This window comes from Trachemys scripta, chromosome 11 (assembly GCF_013100865.1).
Source record: "Trachemys scripta elegans isolate TJP31775 chromosome 11, CAS_Tse_1.0, whole genome shotgun sequence".
In the NCBI taxonomy this organism is placed as follows: domain Eukaryota; kingdom Metazoa; phylum Chordata; order Testudines; family Emydidae; genus Trachemys; species Trachemys scripta.
Genome location: NC_048308.1, coordinates 31,864,720 through 31,888,011, shown reverse-complemented (window position 1 = coordinate 31,888,011; position 23,292 = coordinate 31,864,720). Strand labels below are relative to the sequence as shown.

Genomic DNA, 23,292 nt, shown 5'->3' with positions numbered 1-23,292 from the left:
CTTGAGGTCCCTTCCAGCCCTACATTTCTATGATTCTATAAAAAGGAAGTTGTATACAAACATCCGGTCAAGAAAATTTAAGTAATCTGACACATCTTATCATTGATATTTTAATGGTAACTCTACTCTTCGAACCAAGTTATGTTTCAAAGGATATACAACTTTCTTTTTCTTTTAATTCTCATTACAGGTCCGGGCATTCCTATTTCCACTCTTTTTGACAGCAGCAATGACCGAGGTACTGCAAATATTCTGCATATTTCTGTGCGTCGTTTTTATCCTGAATATTAACTAACTAAATCCCATAAGTCACTATTTAGACTTGCACTAAAGATGCTTTTAACCCTCTTTGAGGGTCAGATTCAATACCCAGATTCTTTTGTATTACATTGTGAAATTTGGATGTACTGTATTTTTATTGTTGAATCCAGCCTTGCATTTTGCATTGCTACAAGCAGTGGGTATACTGAGCATTGGTAACTCCCAGTGAGCTAAATCCTGAGCTCAATACACAGTTTCTACTCAGCCCTTAGTTATGCACACTGCCATTGACCTGCATTTTGCCTGAGCAAGGGTTGACTAGAAATTTTGTGAGGAATCCAAAAGAAATGTTTGGAGCTGGAAAAGGTTGTTCCATTCCCATCATGTGTGCTTTTGTTCTCTAGCTATGTTTTTCCAACTCCTCCTCCTGCAAAATCTATGCATGAATTGCCACTTTTATCTGCCCATTAAGGGTCCCTTCTAATTTCCCCAGCAACGAGCACAATCTGTATGAAATGGTGAACAAAGTGTTGAATTATCAGTATAGCACTCTGGTATCTCCTTGTGCCTAGGAAACAAATGTTTAATTTAATGGACTTTTACCTTTGCCTTCACTGTGCCTTGCTTAGCCATGCTGCTTCACTGCAGAAAGAACCTGTTCAAGCTGCCTTCTTTTGTCTTTGTAAGGGTAATTATGTAGCCACTTGTTTTAGTCATCTTTGTGCCACTTGGGCTAATTGCTTTCTTGTTAGGTGACCATGACAGTGTTCGTCTTGGACTAGCCTGCAATTGCATAGGAGGGGCAGCAAGTCCATTTTCATTGTGGTTGGCCACACACCACCCATGAATTCAAATGGGAGTTGTGCAGCTAAATTCACATACACCAGACTGGAAGGTTACCTTGGACTGTCTATAGCAATGGACAAACTTCAAAAAATTTGGCGCTCCAGTTTGGTTTGGTTCCAACATCAGGATGGTTTTTCAGCCTTTATCCAAGCTATCCAAAATTCCTGGATTTGCAAAACTGGCCTGGACATTCACAATAACTGACTTTCTTGAAAGAATTCTGGTATTTCCTGTTCCTGGTCAGCCTGTATTCTTCTGGTATTACTGCAGTCACAGAACCAGGAAGCGTTTTTCAAAAATGTAAAATGATGACAAAAAGTTTAACGGAAGTTGTTTAAAAAATCACGTAAGGTTCTGTTTCAGTTTGGGGGTGAAGATTCAGGTCACAGACCCTCATTAGGTACGACATTCTATGCCCATCCCTAGTCATAGGAAAGTATTTTGATACACAAAGTAGCTTTCAGTGGGCTTCTACTGTGCCAGTACTACAATCTGTGCTGGATATTAATTATACAAAAAAATAACTTTTTAAATTTACATGTCAGTGTTTGGTGCTTATTCATCTAGTAAAGTTTTTCAGTAAATAAACATGGTTATATTGAGATTTGATTAGAAATTAGTCTGCAAATTACAATTCAGTGAAGTTACAGCAGAGGACAAGATTAAAGTATTAATTCAGATGCAGAGAAGTACATTATATCTTGCTATATGAGGCAGGATAGAGAGGAGTGTGCAGTAATCCATTATTCAGGACAATGGATGTAACTAGAGTCAACATTTGGAGAAGCATGTTGCAGACAGGAGTGTATTCTACATAATTAACTAAATAAAAGGTAGGAAGAGTGAGGTGTGAGTGGACAAGTAGAGAAAAAATAATAGTCACATAAGATCAATTACTTTGTATCCCATACAGAATATGTCAATGTTCCAGTTTATATGTAAATACAACTTCAAGTGTATGATTTTCCAATGTATGACCTCATTACCATATTTGTAAGAGTTTTCCATAGATTTCTTTTCCAGTCTAGCCACAAACAAAACAAGGGAGTCTCCATTAACAGAGAAGAGTTGAAAAGCAAATTGACTGCTAATATGGAAACTTCTTTTACCTAGAGATTAAAGTCCTGGAAGACAATTTGGAATTAGAATCTGCGATGGAAAACATCAAAATGCCTAAGACAGACATTAATAAACTTGAAGTGGATGGAATTAGTAAGAATTATACAACTTCTGTTACACTATTTACTTTTTCTATCATTTTTACACTTATTCTATTGTAGGAAGCATGCTCCAGCAGTTATTAGAACAAGGGATTTGGAATTAGGCTTCCTGGATTGTATTTCTGGTTCTGCCATGGTTTCACTATTTGACTTTGAGAAACGCAATATCACTATGCCTCAGGCCTGGTCTACACTAGGCGTTTATGTCGAAGTTAGCGCCATTACATCGAATTAACCCTGCACCCGTCCACACTGCGATGCTATTTAGTTCGACATAGAGGTCTCTTTAATTCGACTTCTGTACTCCTCCCCGACGAGGGGAGTAGTGCTAAATTCGACATGGCCATGTCGAATTAGGCTAGGTGTGGATGGAAATCGACGCTAATAGCTCCGGGAGCTATCCCACAGTGCACCACTCTGTTGACGCTCTGGACAGCAGTACGAGCTCGGATGCTCTGACCAGCCACACAGGAAAAGCCCCGGGAAAATTTGAATTTGAATTCCTTTTCCTGTCTGGCCAGTTTGAATCTCATTTCCTGTCTGGACATCGTGGCGATCACAGCAGCACTGGCAACGATGCAGAGCTCTCCAGCAGTGATGGCCGTGCAGTCTGTGAATAGAAAGAGGGCCCCAGCATGGACTGATCGGGAAGTATTGGATCTCATCGCTGTGTGGGGCGATGAGTCCGTGCTTTCTGAGCTGCGCTCCAAGAAACGGAATGCAAAGATCTATGAGAAGATCTCTAAAGACATGGCAGAGAGAGGATACAGCCGGGATGTAACGCAGTGCCGCGTGAAAATCAAGGAGCTGAGACAAGGCTACCAGAAGACCAAAGAGGCAAACGGACGCTCCGGATCCCATCCCCAGACATCCCGTTTCTATGAGGCACTGCATTCCATCCTCGGTGCGGCCGCCACCACTACCCCACCACTGACCGTGGACTCTGAGGATGGGATATTGTCCACGGCCGGTTCCTCGCACATGTTAGCGGACGGGGAAGATGAGGAAGGAGATAAGGAGGACGAGGCAGTCGGCAGCGCTCACAACGCTGATTTCCCCGACAGCCAGGATCTCTTCATCACCCTTACAGAGATCCCCTACCAACCCTCCCCAGCCGTTACCCCGGACACAGAATCTGGTGAAGGATCATCCAGTAAGTGTTGTAAACATCTAAACATTTATTTTTAACAGAACAGGAATATTAACAATTAAAAGAATGGGTTGTTCATGATTAGTTTGCCCTAGGCACTTAACGGTTCAGTCATGGGCAGTGCAAGTTTTGAAAAAAAATCTAGCAATGTCCGGTTTTCCGTGATTGTCCTGCCCAAGCCGCTCTACTGTTTAGTCCCTGCTACTGCAGCTAGAGTAAGATGCGGTCTATATGTGCAGGGATAGAGCAGTAATCCTCCCGGGACATCTCGATGAAGCTCTCCTGGAGGTAATTGGAAAGCCGTTGCATGAGGTTCCTGGGGAGAGCGGCCTTATTGGGTCCTCCGAAGTACGACACGTTGCCGCGCCACGAGACTAGCAAGTACTCGGGAATCATTGCTCTGCACAGCAGGGCGGCATACGGCCCTGGTCTTTGGAGGCTTTCCCGGAGCATTCTCTCTCTCTCGCTGTCAGAGATCCTCATCAGGGTGATGTCGCCCATGGTGACCTGCTTTGAATTAGGTAGGGGAATGTTAGTGTTGGGACTGCTTGCTCGTTCCTTTACAGAACTGTAACCGCTGGTTTGCAGCCACGCGGTGGAGGCGGGAGAGGGGCTGCCGAAAGGGATCGTTCCTGGGGACAGCCGCGAGGGGGTGGGACAGGGGCAGAGTTCCCGCTTGCCGGATTGCTGGCAGCAGGTACTGACATTGCTTTAAATGTGAAATGAGGCCAGTGGTAATATAAAAGTTTTAAACTGCCACAAGTCTACGGCTTACCATGTCTGCCTGCAACAGAAATTCCGTTGTGCTGCCCCGCTTCTCAAATGTGCTGTGGAAGACCCCAGGCACTGAATGCGAAGGCCGAGAATTCGACCTTGTGCTGAGTGCGCATGTGATAGGTGCTGTGCATGGTCTTGTTCACAGAGAAAGACTATGTTCTTTGTTCACAACTACATTTATCTTTCTGAGGAATTCACTCCCTTTTTCCCATTCCCACAGCCACATCTGCGACTGTCTCACAACCTAGCCTGGCATCACACTCCCAGAGGCTAGCGAAGATTAGGCATAGGAAGAAGAGGACACGGGAGGACATGTTCTCTGAACTTATGGCCTGTTCCCAAGCCCAGGCAGCACAGCAGACCCAGTGGCGGGAGAAATTGACCCAAATGCAGCAAGCAAACATGGATCGGGAGGAGAGGTGGCGGCAGGAAGACCAGCAGGCGACTCAAACGCTGCTTGGACTACTGAGGGAGCAAACAGACACGCTCCGGCGCCTTGTGGATGTTCTGCAGGAACGGAGGCAGGAGGACAGAGCCCCGCTGCAGTCCATCTCTAACCGCCCTCCCCCGCCACCAAGTCCCATACCCACCTCACCCAAAGTGCAAAGAAGGAGAGGCGGCAGAGTCCCTGCTAACTCTCACTCCACCCCTGCAGAGAGCTCTAGTAGCAGAAGGCTCTCATTCCCCAAAACTTGAAAAGTTCTTTCCTTCCCGCCTGACACAAGCCCCCGTCCAAGTTTCACCTCCCAGTTCCATGTGTAGTTGATAATAAAAAATACGTTCATGTTAACTACTGTTTCAATCATGTTCTTTTGGAGGAGGAGGGGAAAGGGGGTTGGTAATTGGACAGGACAGTCACCTTTGGCAGGGTACATAGGCGGGGGCAGGCACAGCAGCAGGGCACATACACAGTGCAGTGATGCAGTGACTAGTTACCCTGGTTAGTCTGGGAGGTTGTTTTCATGTTATGTGGTGGGGGGTGGGTTGCTCTGTGACTTTGTGGCGGGGGAGGGCAGTTACAGATCTTAAGCGGCAGTCCTTATGCAGGATCACAGAGCCATGCAGCAGGGGATCTGTAATCGTCCTCCCCCTGCCACAAAGTCACATAGCCCCCCCATACACACAGTCCCGATCAGGAGGGGTGACAGGCTCCGTTGAAACAACCATCCCACCGCAGCGGAGCCCGTCAATCCTTGAGTTTAGAAGCTTCATTCGCGTCACTACACTACACCCGCTCCGCACCACAGTCTGCGTCCCAGTTTTAAAAAATTCCCGCGAAAACAGTATTAAAAAAAACGGTGTGCATTAACAAAGTAGAACTATTTTTATTTCGAAACGTGTGTTGGAAGGGGGTGAAGGGGGTATGTAACTGGGTAGGATAGTCAACATTAACTGGGTAAAGAAAGGGGGGCAGGTTCAGCTTCTCTGTACACAAACTTAAAAGTCACAGGTTACCCTGCTCACTCAGGAACTTTGCTTTCAAAGCCTCCCGGATGCACAGCGCTTCCCGCAGGTCTCTTCTAATCGCCCGGCTGTCTGGCTGAGCGTAATCAGCAGCCAGGCTATTTTCATCAACCTCCCACCCCGCCATAAAGGTCTCCCCCTTGCTCTCACAGAGATTGTGGAGCACACAGCAAGCTGCTATAACAATGGGGATATTGGTTTCGCTGAGATCACAGCGAGTCATCAAGCTTCTCCATCTCCCCTTGAGACGGCCAAAAGCACACTCCACCACCATTCTGCACTTGCTCAGCCGGTAGTTGAAGAGTTCTTTTTCAGTGTCCAGGGCGCCAGTATAGGGCTTCATGAGCCAGGGCATTAGCGGGTAGGCTGGGTCCCCGAGGATGACTATAGGCATCTCCACATCCCCAACAGTTATTTTGTGGTCCGGGAAGTAAATACCTTGTTGCAGCCGTCTAAACAGACCAGAGTTCCTGAAAACACGAGCGTCATGAACCTTGCCCGGCCATCCCACGTAGATGTTGGTAAAACGTCCCCTGTGGTCCACCAGTGCTTGCAGCACCATGGAAAAATAGCCCTTTCGGTTAATGTACTGGGTGGCTTGGTGGTCCGGTGCCAGAATAGGGATGTGAGTTCCATCTATGGCCCCACCGCAGTTTGGGAATCCCATCGCTGCGAAGCCATCTATGATCGCCTCCACGTTTCCCAGGGTCACTACCTTTGGCAGCAGTACATCAACGATTGCCTTGGCTACTTGCATCACAACAACCCCCACGGTAGATTTGCCCACCCCGAACTGGTTCGCGACTGACCGGTAGCTGTCTGGCGTTGCAAGCTTCCAGAGGGCTATGGCCACTCGCTTCTGTACACTCAGTGCAGCTCGCAACCGGGTGTCATTGCGCTTCAGGGCAGGGGACAGCAACTCACAAAGTTCCAGGAAAGTTCCCTTCCGCATGCGAAAGTTTCGCAGCCACTGGGATTCATCCCAGACCTGCAGCACTATGCGGTCCCACCACTCAGTGCTTGTTTCCCGTGCCCAGAATCGCCGTTCCACGGCATCAACATGACCCATTGCCATCGTGATGTCCTCGGCGCTGGGTCCCCTGCTTTCTGAGAGGTCTGTGCTACTCTCAGACTTCAGGACATCACCGCGGTGCCGTAGCCTCCTCGCCTGACTTTTCTGCATCTGCCTCAGGGAAAGGTGTATGATAAGCTGCGAGGCGTTGAGAGCGGCCACAACTGCAGCGATGGTCGCAGCGTGCTCCATGCTCGCAGTGCTGTGGCATCCGCGCTGTCAATGACTGGAAAAGTGCGCGAACTGATTTCCCGCCGGCGCTTTCAGGGAGGGAGGGCGGGAGTGATGGACGGATGACGACAGTTACCCAAAAGCACCCTCGACACATTTTGTTACCCAGAAGGCATTGCCGGCTACACCCAGAATTCCAATGGGCAGAGGGGACTGCGGGAACTGTGGGATAGCTGACCACAGTGCACTGCTTCGAATGTCGACGCTTTCACCGTTAGTGTGGACTCACAAAGTCGAATTACTGTCCTTAGTGTGGACACAGACGTTCGACTTTGCAATATCGATTCCAAAAATTCGATGCAAGTAAATTCGAACTACTCTCGTAGTGTAGACAAGGCCTCAGTTTGCCTGTCAGTGAAACAGATACAATACATCCCTACCACACAGAGGTGACGCTGTTAAGAGACTTCATTCCTTAATATTTGTAAATTAATTAATTTACAAATATTTAAGTGTAAATTAATTTATTTTTCTCTCACATGGGAGAGAAAAATAAAAAGCATTGTGGTATTCATAAAAAGGTAATATGTAAACTGGTATGCATGCATTGCCTGTTATAATGCTTTGAGAATAGGGTCTGAATTGTGAAGGTGTTATCATTAGTGATTTTATAACGTTATTTTATAGTATAGTAATAAATTGGTATAGAATGTTTCCTATACTCGTACAGCTCACCATTGAGATAATACTTGTCATCCTGATTTCATTTTTTTCTAGATACCTGCAGAAATTAGACCCTAATATTGTTGTATGCAGCTTAATTAAAAAAACAAAACAAACCCCAAAAGCCTCAACACTTTATTTCTTCAAGATTGTTTTTAAACAGTTAAATAGGAAAAATGACTTAAAATCAATTCGTGACTCACAATTCATGAATCCTGTGTCTCATTGATTACTCATTTTCATATGCTATTCCAATAAATAATGGCTCATACATAGAAAAATCATCTTAAACATTGATATATTTGTAATATATCTTTTTTTAGCTTTGTGGTACAAGATGCTTCTACCTCCGCAGTTTGATAGATCCAAGAAGTATCCTCTGCTTATTCAAGTGTATGTAAGATTTTCTTTTCTTTTTCCACATAATCTGCTTTATCAGAAAGGGTATTAGTTCTGACATGTCACGTGTAGTGCAGGATAAGTTCATTAGTGTATATAACAAGCACACCAGTTCTTTGGATTTAGGCTACATTTCTGAAATAGAATCCTGATCCTATTGAAATCAATGAGAGTTTTGTTGTTGATTTCAGTGAGACTAAGATTAGTCCTTCAGAAGGAGAATAGGAATTTGTAGAATATTGCTTGGATTCAATTCTATTGCCACTTCCATGTACCATGAGACTGCTGAAGATAGCACATTATGGGGTTCACTGTTGTTAACTTTGGAAAGTATGATATGAGCCTATCAGAAGTGGCTAAGAAGAAAAAATGTAAACATTGTGGGCTAGAGATTATCCCCAGCTTTCATTCAAGTGTATAAGGAGTAAAGCCCTTTCTGTTGTCTTGCTCAACTGAGTAAGGTGTGCTCAGACTATGATGCCAGGTATCAGGGAGAAAGCAGGGGCTGCTCACTTGATATTCCCCTTAGTAAGCAAGTTGGCACAAAGGGGAAAGGAGGCCTTGCGTCTTCCCCACTTACTGCTGGTCAGATTATCAATCCAGATGCAGAGGGGTGTGGGGTCAACTGTATCCCAACAAGGGGTGAGGTAATTCACTCTGCCAGAACAAGGCAGAGAGGGGAGGAATTGTGACTTTGAGGCATAATATCCTCTCAGAGTTCCTCTTGGGACATTGCAGCCATGGGCCATTTTGGTCCAAATCGAATGGATCAACCTGAACTGAAGTGGATTACAGCTGGCAAAGTCCCACACCTATATCAGTAAAGGTCTGACTGTTTCTGTCTACTGAATACCATGAGCCTGTTCTGCCTTATAGGAGAAGATAGGCAGGGAAAATATGAGACACATGTATAACTACAGTCACTTCCAGAAATTTCCCCTCTCCAGAATTAAGATTCTGTTAGGCTGCCCACCAGGGGCTATGCATTCAAGAAGTTTCTTTTATATTAAATAAGATCTGAGGTTTGAGCTTTAGTTAGTCCATTATTCATGTCCTGTATTTAATAAATGCTTTGTTTAAGATCATCCACCAAATCTAAATCTGAGATTCTGCGAATATTTCCTTTAGGTATGGAGGACCTTGCAGTCAGAATGTAAAGCACACATTTGGGATTAGCTGGATAACCTATCTTGCAAGCAGGGAGGAAATTATTGTTGCTCTTGTGGATGGCAGAGGTACAGCTTTTCAAGGTGACAAGATGCTACATGCAGTATATCGAAAACTCGGAGTCTATGAAATTGAGGACCAAATCTCAGCAGCAAAGTGAGTATCACAGTAGGATTCAATAGAATCCCTTCCACATGTTAAGCAACACTGAAGCAGTGGTCCATGAGACAGATTAGTAGATGCATTTCAAGGTCTTTTGAGCACCACTTGGCTGGTAACTGCTAAGAATGAAAACCTATATTGGGGCTCCTCATTGCCTCCAGTAGGCAAGACAAGAGATGGGACTCATGGAGAGCAAAAATTAGAGGTACATGGTACCCATGTGGTATCCCCTGAACCCATCACTTGATAAACATAATCACTATAAAGGGTGCACTTAATACTGCTACTTCAATTCTTTAAGAATAATAATGTGTATGTCCATAATGCCTTCAATCCTAGGATCTGAAAGCACTTGCCCATAGTCAGACGTGAAGTCTGTGGTACAACAGTACCCACATTTCTAGACTATCAGAGAGCATGTTCAGTCACAAGACCCATCTTCCTTGTCATTCCAAGGTAGCAAGAAATGACAAGAGTGCCTGGGGCAACAGGTGCTGACAGCAACCTCTTGCAATTCCTCCCATGCTGCTCTGCATCAAAGTTATCCAGACTGCAAGATATATCCCTCCTGAATGGAGCCTCTGGACAGAAAGGAGGACTGAGGGTCTCAGAAGCCTCAATTTGGGATTTCAGAGTCACAAGATACAACTGCACTACCAAAGCAGGTGTTTAGAATGGGAGGAGGGTTAGTGTGCAGCCCCAGGGGAGCTGTGCTGTGGTGGGAGAGGGATTAATTTTGTCTTGGGGAAGGTGCCCCAAAGGGGCTGATTGGTATCTAGGCAGACTTTTTTGGTGCTGTGGAGGCTGGGCGGGGGGAATGGGTGCCCCACCCAAATGATAGACCTGGCTGTGAATAGCAGAGCCAGGAATAGAATCCAGGAGCCCTGACACCCATGTCCCTGCTCTATGTGCTTGAGAGCACTGCCTCTAAGTACCCTTATCTCTTCCTTCCTGTTTCTGCTTAGTGATCTCTACATTTCCTCCTTAGCTATTATTGCATTAAGTATGGTGTTATTATCCTTTTCATTGAAGACTGAAGCAGACTACCTGTTTTATCATTTCAGGCTTCTAAGTGTCATCTGTTATTTACTTTTCGTTCCTGAAACATTGCAGCGACATACTCACTCACTTTATGAGATCATCAAAGTTATAAATTACCTGTTATTGCTCTAAAGTGACACTCCGACATGAAAGGGGTCAAAATCGACCTGTCAGAGACACAGTGAGGCTAAGGTGCTTCTGCAGCTGCAGTCTGGTCTGACAGCCTGTAAAGGAATGGCTGAAATTACCACAGACTTTCCATGCAAACTTTCCCCAATTCACTGCCAGCCTCTACACCCATTTTAGTGTGTGTGTGCGCGCGCTTCTGCTTCATTTTGCTAGTCTGTCCCAAGACTATGGGGCAGATTTACCAGCCAGGGCCATGCACCCTGGTGGGGGACTGCCCCCAGGAAGAGAGGTGCTTTAAACATAGGAGCCCAGCTGGCGAAGGCTGCAGCAGAACTGTGCTGAATTAGTGCACCCTCTGGAAGCCCACATCCCATGTCCCTCCCAGTCAGTACCTCCTAATTTGGGTGTGGTTCTGGCCACTTGTGTGGGCTTCCTGGCAAAGGAAAGTTTGCAGCTGCTGGTAGAGACCCTGGGGTGAATCTGGCCCTATTTGGTGCATTTGTCGCTATGCTTCCTCTAAATGTGGATGTGAAGATGGCCGAGAGAAAGAAAAGTGAGATTATATTGCTGAAAGGGACAGAGGAGTTGCCCTTGGCTTACTAGTTTTTAATCTTTCTTGTGTCTTTTCCCTCCTCCTGACTCTTCTTCCCTGTTTTACCCTATTGTGTGCTGTGATCTGCACTGATAATTCACCCCGTTTACACAACTTTTTTCTAAGTGGCTTCTTTGGGAAGATGCCCCTGTGCACAAACCTTCAGCAGACTGCATCATTGCAATGGGATGCAGAGACAGGAAACCCAATGCCAGTGATCTGGTTTTCCCTTCAAGCTGCTTGATGATCAAACAGAGGAGTAAGGCATAGCCCTTCCCTCCTCTCTGAGCTTTATAACATGCATCTGCAGGGAGCCTTGGGAGAACTTTTCCTTGTTATTTTTTATTACAGTGCCATGAGTGTGCATGACACTTTACAGACAAATAAAAGGGCAGGGTAGTTTAAAACCTCAGGACCTAATCCTGTAAGGCACCTCCGGAGAGTTACAGAGCACCACTGAAAGTTGAGTATGTTGAGCACCTTGCCAGATCAGTCCCTGATGTTGGTGACAACACAGCAAAGGCTGGCATTAAGAAAAGCGTGAATGGAATAATGGGAGAAGGAGAGTAAGAATAATGAAAGATCAGGAGATACATTTACTGGTGTGTATGCATTTTATTAGCTCCTTTTATATCTATCTATATCTATATATAGATAGATTTAAATTAGGAACACAGTCAGGAATGAAGGCCAAAGGGGTTAGCAATGATTTCTGAGTGTATCTTCTTTAGTTACTCTTCCATGCTGTGATCAGTGCTCCCACTGGGCTCCTTAAGCATTGGTTTCAGCTATTCCGTGGTCTCTCTACATAGATGAAAATAAATGTGCGTTTAAATATTAAGAGTAAAAAGTAAACTAAAGGGTGTTTCATTGATTCAGGAGGTCAAACAGATGAACATAATGGTTCCTTAAAATCCATGAAGCTGTTACTTGGTCCTTTGCAGAAATCAGATGTGCTTTCTGTTCTGAGTGGTACCCTAATGTGTCCCACTTGAAAGAAGCTTGACCTCTTTTTTATTAACTAAATGTAATGTAAATAATCCTATTGGCTGATAAGAATGGCTTTATAATTGTGATTTTTCTTTTAAACAGAAAATTTATAGAAATGGGTTTTGTTGATGAAAAAAGAATAGCAATATGGGGCTGGGTAAGTAGTTGCTGTTGTTTTTGGTATATCCTTAATTACCTTTCTTAATCTTACTGCCGTTAGTGTTTTCTAAAATTCTTCCTTGTTTTCCACAAAGTCTCTCTAAAGCTACTTCTCTAAACTTTTGTCACAGTAAAAAAAATTTAAAAATCAGATTCAATGAAGATTTTCAAACCTTTTGAGAAGCCTATACTGATTTTCAGGAAGGCCTGGGCTGAATTTTGAGTAGATCTCAGCTGCAAATATAGTTTTAGGTTGAAACCAGGCAAAGCTCAGAAATTTCATTTGTCTTCACTGTTAATAATGGTGTTTGTTTAAACATGATACTCGCATCAAAATTCAAGAAGTGTGAACTTATGTGATCTGAAATTAAAAAAACCCAACAGAATCCCATTAATCCCTTTGATCTGAAACCACTCACTTTGGCATCACTCTGGACTTCCGGTGCTTCCTGATTTTTGTCTGGCCTGGAAATAGTGCATGGAGTTGAACTTCAGAGAAAATAAAGTGCACCAAACCTCTTTCCCAAACTAGAATTTTTTCTTTTACTGAAGAAGTACAAGGCTGAGGGCTGCACACTCTGAAGGCTGGGGACTCCAAGTAGGGATGGGCAAAGCACATTGGATGGGGCCAAACCATCAGCTAGAACTTGAATCAAATCTAAACCTTTTGAAGTTTGGAAAAGTTTCTTTGCCTTTGTTTGACTTTTCCTGTGCCTTTGCTCTTCCTGATTGGGTTTGGGACCAGTGAAATACACAAGGAAAGTCATTCTCACTGCATTTCTAGGCCAGTCAAAACCAGGAGGTACTGGGGATCTTCCATTGTTTCTTATTGTTATATTGTGCTTCATTTTCAATTGACATAATTGTAAACTAACCTCCTATTGGCCAGATTCTGCCAGCCCTACTTACATTGAGTAGTATCTTAGGGTGCCTGAGGGTCAGATTTCTAGAGCAGAATCTGGCTTTAACAGAAGAGAAAGAAACAATTATAATTATTGTCTTTCCCTTTGTTATCATTTCAAACTTCAAGATAAGATCCTGGTATTGAAAGTAGTGTTTAAGAGTAAAGGATGAGCAGAGGCCCAACAGTAACAGACCGCAGTAGCTAGAACACTTTACGGACTAAACTGGGACGTTAGCCACCAATTAATTGATTCTTTCCAATGTTTTGCTATTTATAAATGTTCATTTTTCTCTGATTATCTTTCAAAGAGTTATAGTTTCATTCTCTTTAAACAGACTGTCTTTTTGCCAGTATTCTTCTAGTCAGTCGTTTAATTTTTCGTTTGTTTTTCCTTGGCCCAGTTGCCCCATGAGCAGCTTACCTAGAACCACGTTACAGGACAGAACTTGAAGATTCAGTTGAACAGTAGCAAACAAAAGTGGCTGATATGTGAACAGGGCTACTAACAGCTTTGTATGAAGTTTATATTAACTAATATTTTAGGTACTGTGATCATACACCAATACAAAACACCTAGATACAATTCAATGCAGTGAAATATAATTAAATGATACCTCTATGAGTAGGTAATTCTGATATAACACTTAATATTTTGGGGGCAAATCCTTATGTTTCTGAACTGAAAAAAAATTTTTTTTTAAATAAATAAAATTACAAGTTTCCCATACAAATGATGGAGACAATGTGGGGAGGTAATACCTTTTATTGAGCCAGCTTCTGTTGGTGAAAAGAGACAAGCTTTTGAGTTTACACAGAGCTCTTATTCAGGTATGTAAGCTCAAAAGCTTGTCTCTTTCATCAATACCTTTTATTGGACCAAATTCTATTACCTCCTCCACCTTGTTTCTCTCATATTTTAGGACCAACACTGCAACTGTACAAATGATGACATTTGACAGGTCAGAAGTATCATGGTCCAACATTAGATGCATTCTTAAACTAATGGCACTATTGCACAAGCAGTCAGTCTTTATATTTTAAGGAGGAAGCTGTCATTTTCCCACTCAGTCCACCAAAAAGCCTTTAGAGATCCAATATATTTCAATAGAGTTGAAAATGCATTCCTCTTTTGTACCTAAATGTCCCTATTTATAGTCTGTATGTGTTGGCAGGCATTATGTTTTTCACTTTTTCAGACTCACCAATCTCTTCTGGACAGCAAAAGCTTGTAAAAGACTGTTAAAGCAATTCAGGCATCAAACTCCACCTCTTAACCTGCTATAGTACAATAATCTTTCTACTGCTAGTTCCTTATTTTCTGGCCTTGCTATGCTGATTTCTGATTTGGATAAATTCCCCTCAAGTTAGCTGAAAAATAATTTCATAAGTTCTCTGCTATATCCTTATTTGTTGCTTCTAGTTATTCCTCACTCTCATTTCAAGTTGGATACTATTTAGAAGGGGGTGGGGAGTTGCTTTATTTTTGACAGGCAATATGATTAAAACCAATACATTCATTAATTTCTAAACTTCCCTTTATATTTTGAACACAGAGGATGAGAATGCTCATCTGCAGGATTCTGAAGAAGCCCCTTTGGCTCCTACTCCCCCCTCCTCCAGAAAGAATGGAAATCCTTTACCCTCTCTAGCTGTTCATCCAAGTGCTCACACTCCCTCAGTCACACATTCTGCTCCCCCCATCCCTATCAAGCAGGCCAAATGCCTACACACCCAATATCAACTGTTCTCAGCTGCCAGCCCCACCTCTTTGCACAGAACCTTTCCGAACGCCAGGCTGATTCTTCCCCTTGCCTCCTCTCCAAATATGAACTAATTCTCCCCTGCTGGTTCCCAGCCTGAGGGTCAGGCCAGGAACAAGCAGCAGGAGGGAGGTGGAGGAATTGCTTGCCCCACAGAGTTTTGACAGCTGGCAGCTGATCCTTTAAGAAGGGTGGGTGGGTTTCAGGAACAGGAAATTGTGCAACCATGCAGACTGGCCATCATGTGTTCAATTATGTATTTGAGGTAGTCAATACTAAGGGATCAGGTTCTAAGCTTCTTTATTTGGATAGGATGCCAAACAGAACTCAGCTTCCCCACTTTCTGGTCTTTAACATCCAGAGACTGGAGTCATTCTGTTTTCTAGAGGCCTTAGAAGTGAAACTTGATGCTGAATGAAATAGAGTACGAATGACATGGGGCCAGATCCTGGCCTAAATGAAGGTCCTCTCTCTCCAATCTTGAGTGGAGTAATAAATACTCAAAGGTTACTTAATACTTCCCATCCCCAACATTCCTGTAATAGCAGGAATCAGAGATGCTTAGTACCTGTAACTCATTATCAGTCCCTCAGTCTGCTAGAAACAATACAAAAAAAAGTCACATAGTAACATCTCTCTCTTCCTTTGAACGTAAAATTATTTTGTATACCTCAGCAGTTAGCTTATTAAGACAGAGGGGAAACTTCAGTTTTTTTAATGAGTTGCAAGAATATTTTCCTCACCCTTGCAGAAAAGAATCCAGAAATCCTGAAGAAAGCATATCAGAATCATATATAGGGATAGACAAAGGTAGAGTATTTTCTCTTTATTGCTGAGAAAACAAATTTCAGTCCAGTCAGGCTTTCTAGTTAGTATAATTAGTTGACATTTTTCTGTCTAAACTGTTTTTTGGTGGAAAATTGGGTTTTTGACTGACATTTGTTGTGAAAAGTTTTTTTTTCCCCCATGAAAAAGTTCCACTTTTTGTTGGAAACACAAACACTTAAAACCCGGGGGGAGGGAGGGAAAATCTATTTTCAAAAATGTTGCTGAAGTGCTTCATGGGAATGATAGTTTGGATGCCTCATTATCCCAGTTCTCCCTGTGGGTCAGGTCCTTTAGTTGGACTACATCTGCTATAATGCGCCACTATTAGGGATTTCCAGAATGCACCATAGTAACTCCGCAAGAAGGGAGACTGTGGTGCATTTTGGGAGATGTAGTCTGCTCAGGGAGCCTGGCCCATAGAGGATCATAGAGACATGAGTTACACAGTTCCCATGAGGCATTGCAGCAGCATTTCCAAATCAAAATGTTTGGTTTTCAGCTGAAATTTTTTGCTTTTCAGATGGAAATTTTTGGTTTGGGATCTTTTGCTGAGAAGTCTAACTTTGCCATGGAAAATTTTGACTAAAATGATTTTTTTTCCCCATTTCTATCAAAATTTTCTGCTAGGAAAAAAAGTTCCAACTAGCTCTACTTGGCAGCTCTGCAGCACATGGACATTGTTAAGGCATATAACAAAAGCCTGACCTTTCTGTGGGGTATTGTAGTCTGCTTTAAAGCTAACATCCATACCCTTCCACAACTTGTTGTCCACGGCCTCACATATGGGCTGATTCAATGTAAAAAAAATTTGGCAGAAAACTCCACTTTTGGCTAAGTAATTCAGTAGGTGAGGAATACTGGGATTTGTCCTGAACCAGGGTCCCCGATGAAGCAGTAACATAGATGGTAGGAAGAGATGAAGCGATTAGATAGAATTGTCTTTTCCTTTTGTTCCTCTCAAGGAGTCAGCCAGACTCAGTTCATGCTGGTAAAGGTAAAACCTCTAGTTGCTTTGCCCCCATGCTATTAAAGCAAATGTTTCCTTTGAATGTAAATGTTTTGTTACTTGGATTCTCAGAGAACAAAGAAATATCTACTTGCATAGTATTAACCTGCCTGTGATTTCTCTCCAGTCCTATGGTGGATATGTAACTTCTCTGGCACTTGGATCTGGCAGTGGAGTATTTAAATGTGGAATGGCAGTGGCTCCTGTCTCCAGCTGGGAATATTATGGTATAGAAACATTTCATAAACACTGACTCAGAAAGCATCATATTATTGCAAGAGCTCAACAACTTGAAACCTTAAAAAAAAGAAATTGTCATCACCAAAATAAAATTCCTCAAAGCCTGTATTTAATCCTTTCTCTGCTGCCAATAGCGGCACCCAGCCTTTTGGAACAAATACTGTGTTCTGGCAGAGGGTTTGCTAATCTCATTTGTGAATCTGTAAAGCCTCCTATGTATCCCATGCATTCAGTGATGTGCTGGATGGGGCTTCCTAGAGCTACTTGTTAAGTCTGCCACTGAACTGAGGGGACAAGTTTGAGGTGATTTCTCTGCCTTTTAGGGAGTCACCCCTCTCTGGTTACATTATCCCTTCCAGAAATCACTTATCCTTGCAGCTCAAAAATATTTCTGAAGGACAATTTTTTGCCTTTGAGATGGAATCATTTGTACCAGATCTCCAGTATTTTTAAACATTTTTCCTAGCAGGGCTTCCCATGAAGATTCTCAACCACTGTCCCCCATTTTCTTCCACACAAGTTGAACATCACGTTGCATTAGATATACCCTCTGTCTGTTGGGTTCTCATTTACTCGAAGCATCCTTGACATCACACTAACAGTGTACAGGGGGCTTACAGTGGGTGTAAGTTACATGTAACTACACTCACTGTAGCTGGGAGGGTAAGGTGTCACCCACCATTATGCAATCAGTGAGAAAACTCTTGCTCAAAAAACTGCCCGTGACATCACAGCTTAATCAGTTATTGCCCAGTATGGTCCACCTCCCCTTTCTGGAGAAAGTTATTGAAAAAGTGGTGTTGCAGCAACTGCAGTTGTATTGTGACTCCACAGATTTCCATGAGCCCCCCACTGCCCCAAGATGAGCTACAAACGTATATGTGGCACACAGATTGACTATTTATTTCTCCCTAGACACAGTTAGATGTGTGTACTGATTGTGTTAGATCTGTCAGCGGTCTCTGATCACATTGACCATAAACTATCATTGACTATCCTGTGGGTCTTCGCAGAGGCAGATGGAATGGCTGCATAATAATTTTTAGCCTCTCTTCTCAAAAGAGGGTAGTCATTGAGTAATTGCTCTTCCCTCCTATCTGGATTGAGCTTCAGCAACTTTTATTTAATGATGGTTCTGTCACTGGGAAGCATGAGACCCTGCCCCAGTGAGAGAAATGAGGCTGTAAAATGTATCCTTTCTCCAAATCCATGTGCCAGTCATAGCTAGTCAGTTAATGACAATGCTACCATCTTCCAGCTCACAGATCCCCATTCTCCTGAACTCTGAGATGCATATTACAGTAAGAACTCCATAGCAAAACAACCACCCACATTTCACTAAACAGCCTGGCAGCCATAGAAGATCACTTGTAAAGGTGTCCTGAGTGGGCCCTTAAGCACTAAGATGCCCCAGCTGAAAGTCTCAGATCCAGAGAGGTTTGCTCTCACCTATGTCAGTCACAGACTAAGAAACCAAACGCTGTGGTTTCTTTGCTATCAGTGAAAAATGGACAAAGACCTGAATATCCTGTGCATAGGGTTTTATACCACAGCCTAGGTCTCCCATCCTCCCACAGTGTCTGTATACACATTGAACAGGAAGGGTCACCAGGATGAAATCCTAAGGGACTCTTCCCTGCTTCTGAGTATAAAGTAATGTGTTGGTTACAATAAAGCTCTTGATAGTCTCTCGTGTGTCCCCTTGTGGCAGTAGATGTATGCTGGGTTACTCTAGGTATTGGTTACTGGAATTTATCCTACCAGCTAAAGCGATCTCAGCCTTTGTCTATGGGACTGGGTGTTCCAGGTAGACTGCCAAAGCTTACATTTGATAGCTCTCAGGTCATGGTACACAACTTACCTGTTTGCTCAGCCCTTTTGTTAGGTCACTCCGGGTTGGGTATTTCTGCAGGGGCAGATAAAGTGGCAATATGTTTATCAATTCATCTTCATCAATGATTTTTGTATGTAGCTGGTTTTAGTGTAGTGTGAGGTAGCCAGGAACTACAGTGATGGATGCCACAGAACTAGTCTAAAACAAGTAATACATTTAGGCTGTATTAATGGAACTGTGTGTAGTTTAAACACATACTCATAATATTCAACCATTAGATGTGAATATATTTTGTCTAAAACTTTTTTTTTTTATATAATAGCATCTATCTACACAGAGCGATTTATGGGTCTGCCGACTGAGTCAGATAATCTCCAACACTACAAAGTAAGAATTCTCTTCATTGCATTTCTTTTCCTCAAACTTAGAATCACATTAGCAGGGAGGAAGGGAGTAGTGGGGAAGAGAAATAATCTTCTAGCCCTAGTAGTATCAGCCCTATAGCAGTGAAAGCTGCTAGCATGGAATTCACCTGCCTATAGTTTACTCCTTTTTCCTATATTTAATAGTCTTAAATATTCTATGTTTAAGAGTCCTTGTTGTCCCATAGGAACAGACAGGGTCAGTTCAGATAATGCTGCTTACCTTCAGCGTTGGGTGGGGGGACCCCCACTAGTTAAGGGTTTAAATGATTGTTTACTGGTCGCTGTTGGGATCACTTGGTGTAGAATGCAAGCTGCTTTGTGCAGACTGTGGTGAAATGACACGAGCCCCCTAGGTAATCAGATTATCACCCCTAAATGGGGGCTGTTTCCTAACAGTTTAACAGGAAATTTCCATCCTCTATTCATTCCCGATTCCCTCCACAAACATACATACCAGTTCTGAACACATTTAGGGCCTGGTCCAAATCCCACTGAAGTCAGTGGAAAGGCTCTTAGTGACTTCATTAGGCTTTGGGTTAGGCCCTTAATGCTCATTTCCAAACTCCATCCAAATGGCAGAAACTTCTCATCCCAAACTCCTCTGGCAGAGGATTTTGGCGTAAGAGGAATGGCATTGCGGCCAGTGGGAGGGATAGGGTGGGGGCCTGAGATTTGTGTCAACTAGCCCTGGGAAAAGCCTAGAGAATATATCTGGCTTTCGTTCCAAGCCCAGAGAGTAATAAATAATCACTATTGTCGTTATAGTGCCAGTTTATATGATGAGTCAGTTAGTTTTATACTATGCAATGAAAGCCTTTTACCTACGTGACTAAGTGGTCTAAATTGCAGCTGCTGAAGTGTTCATTTTTTCCCTGAACAGAATTCAACTGTGATGGCGAGAGCGGAGAATTTCCGAAACGTGGAATATCTTCTCATCCACGGAACAGCAGATGGTGAGGTTTACGAAAGGCAGTTCAAATACTGAGCGACAACATCTTTGTTTGAGAAATGTTAAGCATCTTTCTTTGACTTTGATTAGAGTCAGTACTTAGATGTTTGGTCCATTTCCATAGGGTATATAAAGTGTGGCTTACTCATTGTTAGTAATGTCAGCTGTATCACTCAATAATTGATTGAGTTAACTTAATGCACTGTGGCTTTAAGCTATCTGGTATTTACCAGATTTTAATAACCCACTCTTCCCTTTTTGTTCTGTTCCTTTTTCTAGATAATGTACATTTCCAGAACTCAGCACAGATCTCTAAAGCTTTGGTTAACGCACAGGTGGATTTCCAGGCAATGGTAGATAACAGACTATTTTTCTTTTTAAGCATTGGCTGGTAATGCCTCTTACATCTGCGGACATTTTTAAGAAGCTCACTTTAGCCCAATGAGTCCCATAGTGTAGCTTGTGGTATGGGGAACACTTGCTGGTAGCCCCAGAAAACTGGCTAGCCAAATGACACTGGCTCTGCTCCTTATTTCCAGCTGCTTCAACAGATGGTCAGGTTCTTCTTTGCAAATAGCTTGGAGGCCTGTAACAGCACCTGGAAACAAGAACGAGCAGTCAGCCTAGATGGCTCTTCTTGAGGCTGTTGCTACCTAATAAAAGAGGAGGAGGAATTAGGAGCTGCCTTCAGGGACCTGCCAGCCACAAACAAAGATGAATGCTCGCAGAAAAGGGCATCTGGATAGTAGGTCCAGAGGGAGAAGAGAACAAGTTGTCAGGGAAGCCTATGCAGGGCAGCAGGGGCAGAGAGAACAGAACAGACAGGAGGGTGGAAGGGATGAAGGAAGAGTAAAAGGGAGGTCAAATGGACAAAAGATTTATTGCATCCATGCCAAGCTTTGGATCTTCTATACCCTTCAGTCCTGAGCTAATGACAGATACACCAGCCTTGTCCCGGTCCTACCTCTGTCCATGAGCTCCCACACACATGAGTACACCAGAAACACCCATAGCACCTGGGTTTGTGTAACTCCATAAATGTATGGACCATTGTGTGGACTTCAGTTATCCTGCATTCCCCACCAATACAGAAAAAAAATGCTGGTTCTGCTGCATTTGCAGAGAAGAGAAGGACCTGGCCTAAAAAAAAAAAAAATAATAATTTGGATTTCAGAGTACCTTTATGACACCTGGATGGAAATAACTTAAGGCAAGTTGTCCAATTAAAAAATAAGTGAAAATAATTGCTGCTGTTTCAAGGTATAACATAATCCACTTAAGTCACTGTTCTCAGGATGCTATATAATGCCTATGGAACTGATATAATGCTGAATGATTTGGACTGAACTCCACAATTTTTAGGCAAGGGCTGTTTGGTGACAGTAAAACATTGCTAGCCAAGTCTGTCTTCTTAATAATCCTACTGCTAAGGACATGCAACACATGCCAAGAACTCTTGTCCCTGAGGGCATCTTGGAGTGTTTTTGCTTTGGTTTGATGCAACTAACTCACCAGGCAGCCACTCTGACTCACAAATCACAGATTTAGAAACTTTGTTCAATGAGAATATGAATATAATGAAAATTTTTCAAAAATAATTAACACAAAAAGAACAAAGATCTACCAAGTCACTGCCCATTTGCCTTTGTGAGGCACCTTGCAACCTTTATAGGGCTGTGTAGCGGAGCAGACTCACCCCTGCAGCACCTCCTGCTGGTGACTTCTGGGAATTAGCTCTTCCTGGAGCGCCCTCTGCAGGCCGGTGATCTGCCTGTCCTCTGGCCCCCATGTCCCTCCTGGACCCCAGTGCCCTTGTATCTGGGGTGCTGCTCCCAGGCAGTGCCCCTCAGTACTAGGGCCTCCCCTCCCCAGGGAACCCCCACCCACTATCCCTACCTCACCTCAGAATAAGGCCACTGCCAGTCACCAACTAGCCCCTGTTCCCTGGGGCAGACTGCAGTATAGGCCACTCATCACAGGCAAGGCTGGGTTTGGACCTGCTGCCTTGGCCTTGCCCTGGGCTGCCCTCTGCAACTTCCAGTACCCCTTGACCTTCCACTAAGCCACAGCCTGAGGCTTTTCAGGCTGGAGCTCCCCAGCTTGTCCCCAGCCCTGCTTCACTCAGGTACCCTATCTCTAGCTTGCTGCAGCCAGGCCCTTCTCTCCTTGAAGGCAGAGAGAGGCTCCTGGCTCCCAGCCTCTTATATAGGGCCAGCTGAGGCCTGATTGGGGCACGGCCCAGCTGTGGCTACTTCCCCAATTAGCCCAGTAGCTTTTCCCTTTGCCCCAGCCCTCTGCCAGGGCTGTTTTAAACCCCTCAGGCAGGAGCGGGGTAACCACCCTGCTACAGGCTGTAATAATAATTAATAAAGATCAAGCTTCTGGATTGTTTACTTACTGTAGGATGGAGAAATCAAGTGTGCTTTGTTGGATTTTTTTTCTTCTTTTTCAGTGGTACGCTGATCAGGACCATGGAATTCCAGGCCTTTCAAGTAAACATCTTTACACCCATATGACCCACTTCCTCAAACAATGTTTTTCCCTGTCAGAGTAACAAAGGTATTCTCAGCACGATGAAGCATCTTATACATCACTGAGAGCTAGATGTGCCTTGATTTAATGCAGTTGTAACTGCGTGCGCACAGATTAAGTATATTCTGTAGGTGGATTAATAGTTAAAGATTAAGATACTTTTAATTTGGAGTTTACATCTGTTACTGATGTTGTATAATAGCAGATAATGTACCACTACAGGTTTTGGCACATTTAACACCGGCTTGTTAGAAAAAAATAAAACAAAAATTTAAAATTCTATGTGTGGTTATTGTTATCTTGCATAAAATTTCGTGTTCTGGGTTCTGGTTCATGTTCCAGAGATAGATGCTCATTTGGGAAGAAGACGTAAAGCCAAATGAATATGCTTGCTTAGTTATATGAATAACAGTTGAGAGAGCAATGTGATTTCCTAATTAATGTCCCAACCACAGTAACCGGGGCAAAACCTAGTGCAGGGTGAACCACAC

General features: G+C 43.4%; 1 protein-coding gene across 1 annotated transcript in view; it reads left to right on the top strand.

Annotated features, from left to right (window-relative positions):
• LOC117884879 (prolyl endopeptidase FAP-like) overlaps positions 1-23,081 on the top strand; it is a 59,635-nt gene extending 36,554 nt beyond the window's left edge. Inside the window, exons 17-26 of the mRNA XM_034785796.1 lie at positions 191-238; positions 2,221-2,319; positions 8,008-8,077; positions 9,212-9,406; positions 12,267-12,321; positions 16,949-17,048; positions 19,218-19,282; positions 20,201-20,273; positions 20,549-20,622; positions 22,722-23,081. Coding sequence (XP_034641687.1) covers positions 191-238; positions 2,221-2,319; positions 8,008-8,077; positions 9,212-9,406; positions 12,267-12,321; positions 16,949-17,048; positions 19,218-19,282; positions 20,201-20,273; positions 20,549-20,622; positions 22,722-22,823 — 881 coding nt within the window. The 3' untranslated portion in view covers positions 22,824-23,081. The remainder of the gene's footprint in view (positions 1-190; positions 239-2,220; positions 2,320-8,007; positions 8,078-9,211; positions 9,407-12,266; positions 12,322-16,948; positions 17,049-19,217; positions 19,283-20,200; positions 20,274-20,548; positions 20,623-22,721) is intronic.
• Positions 23,082-23,292: the final 211 nt, after the last annotated feature.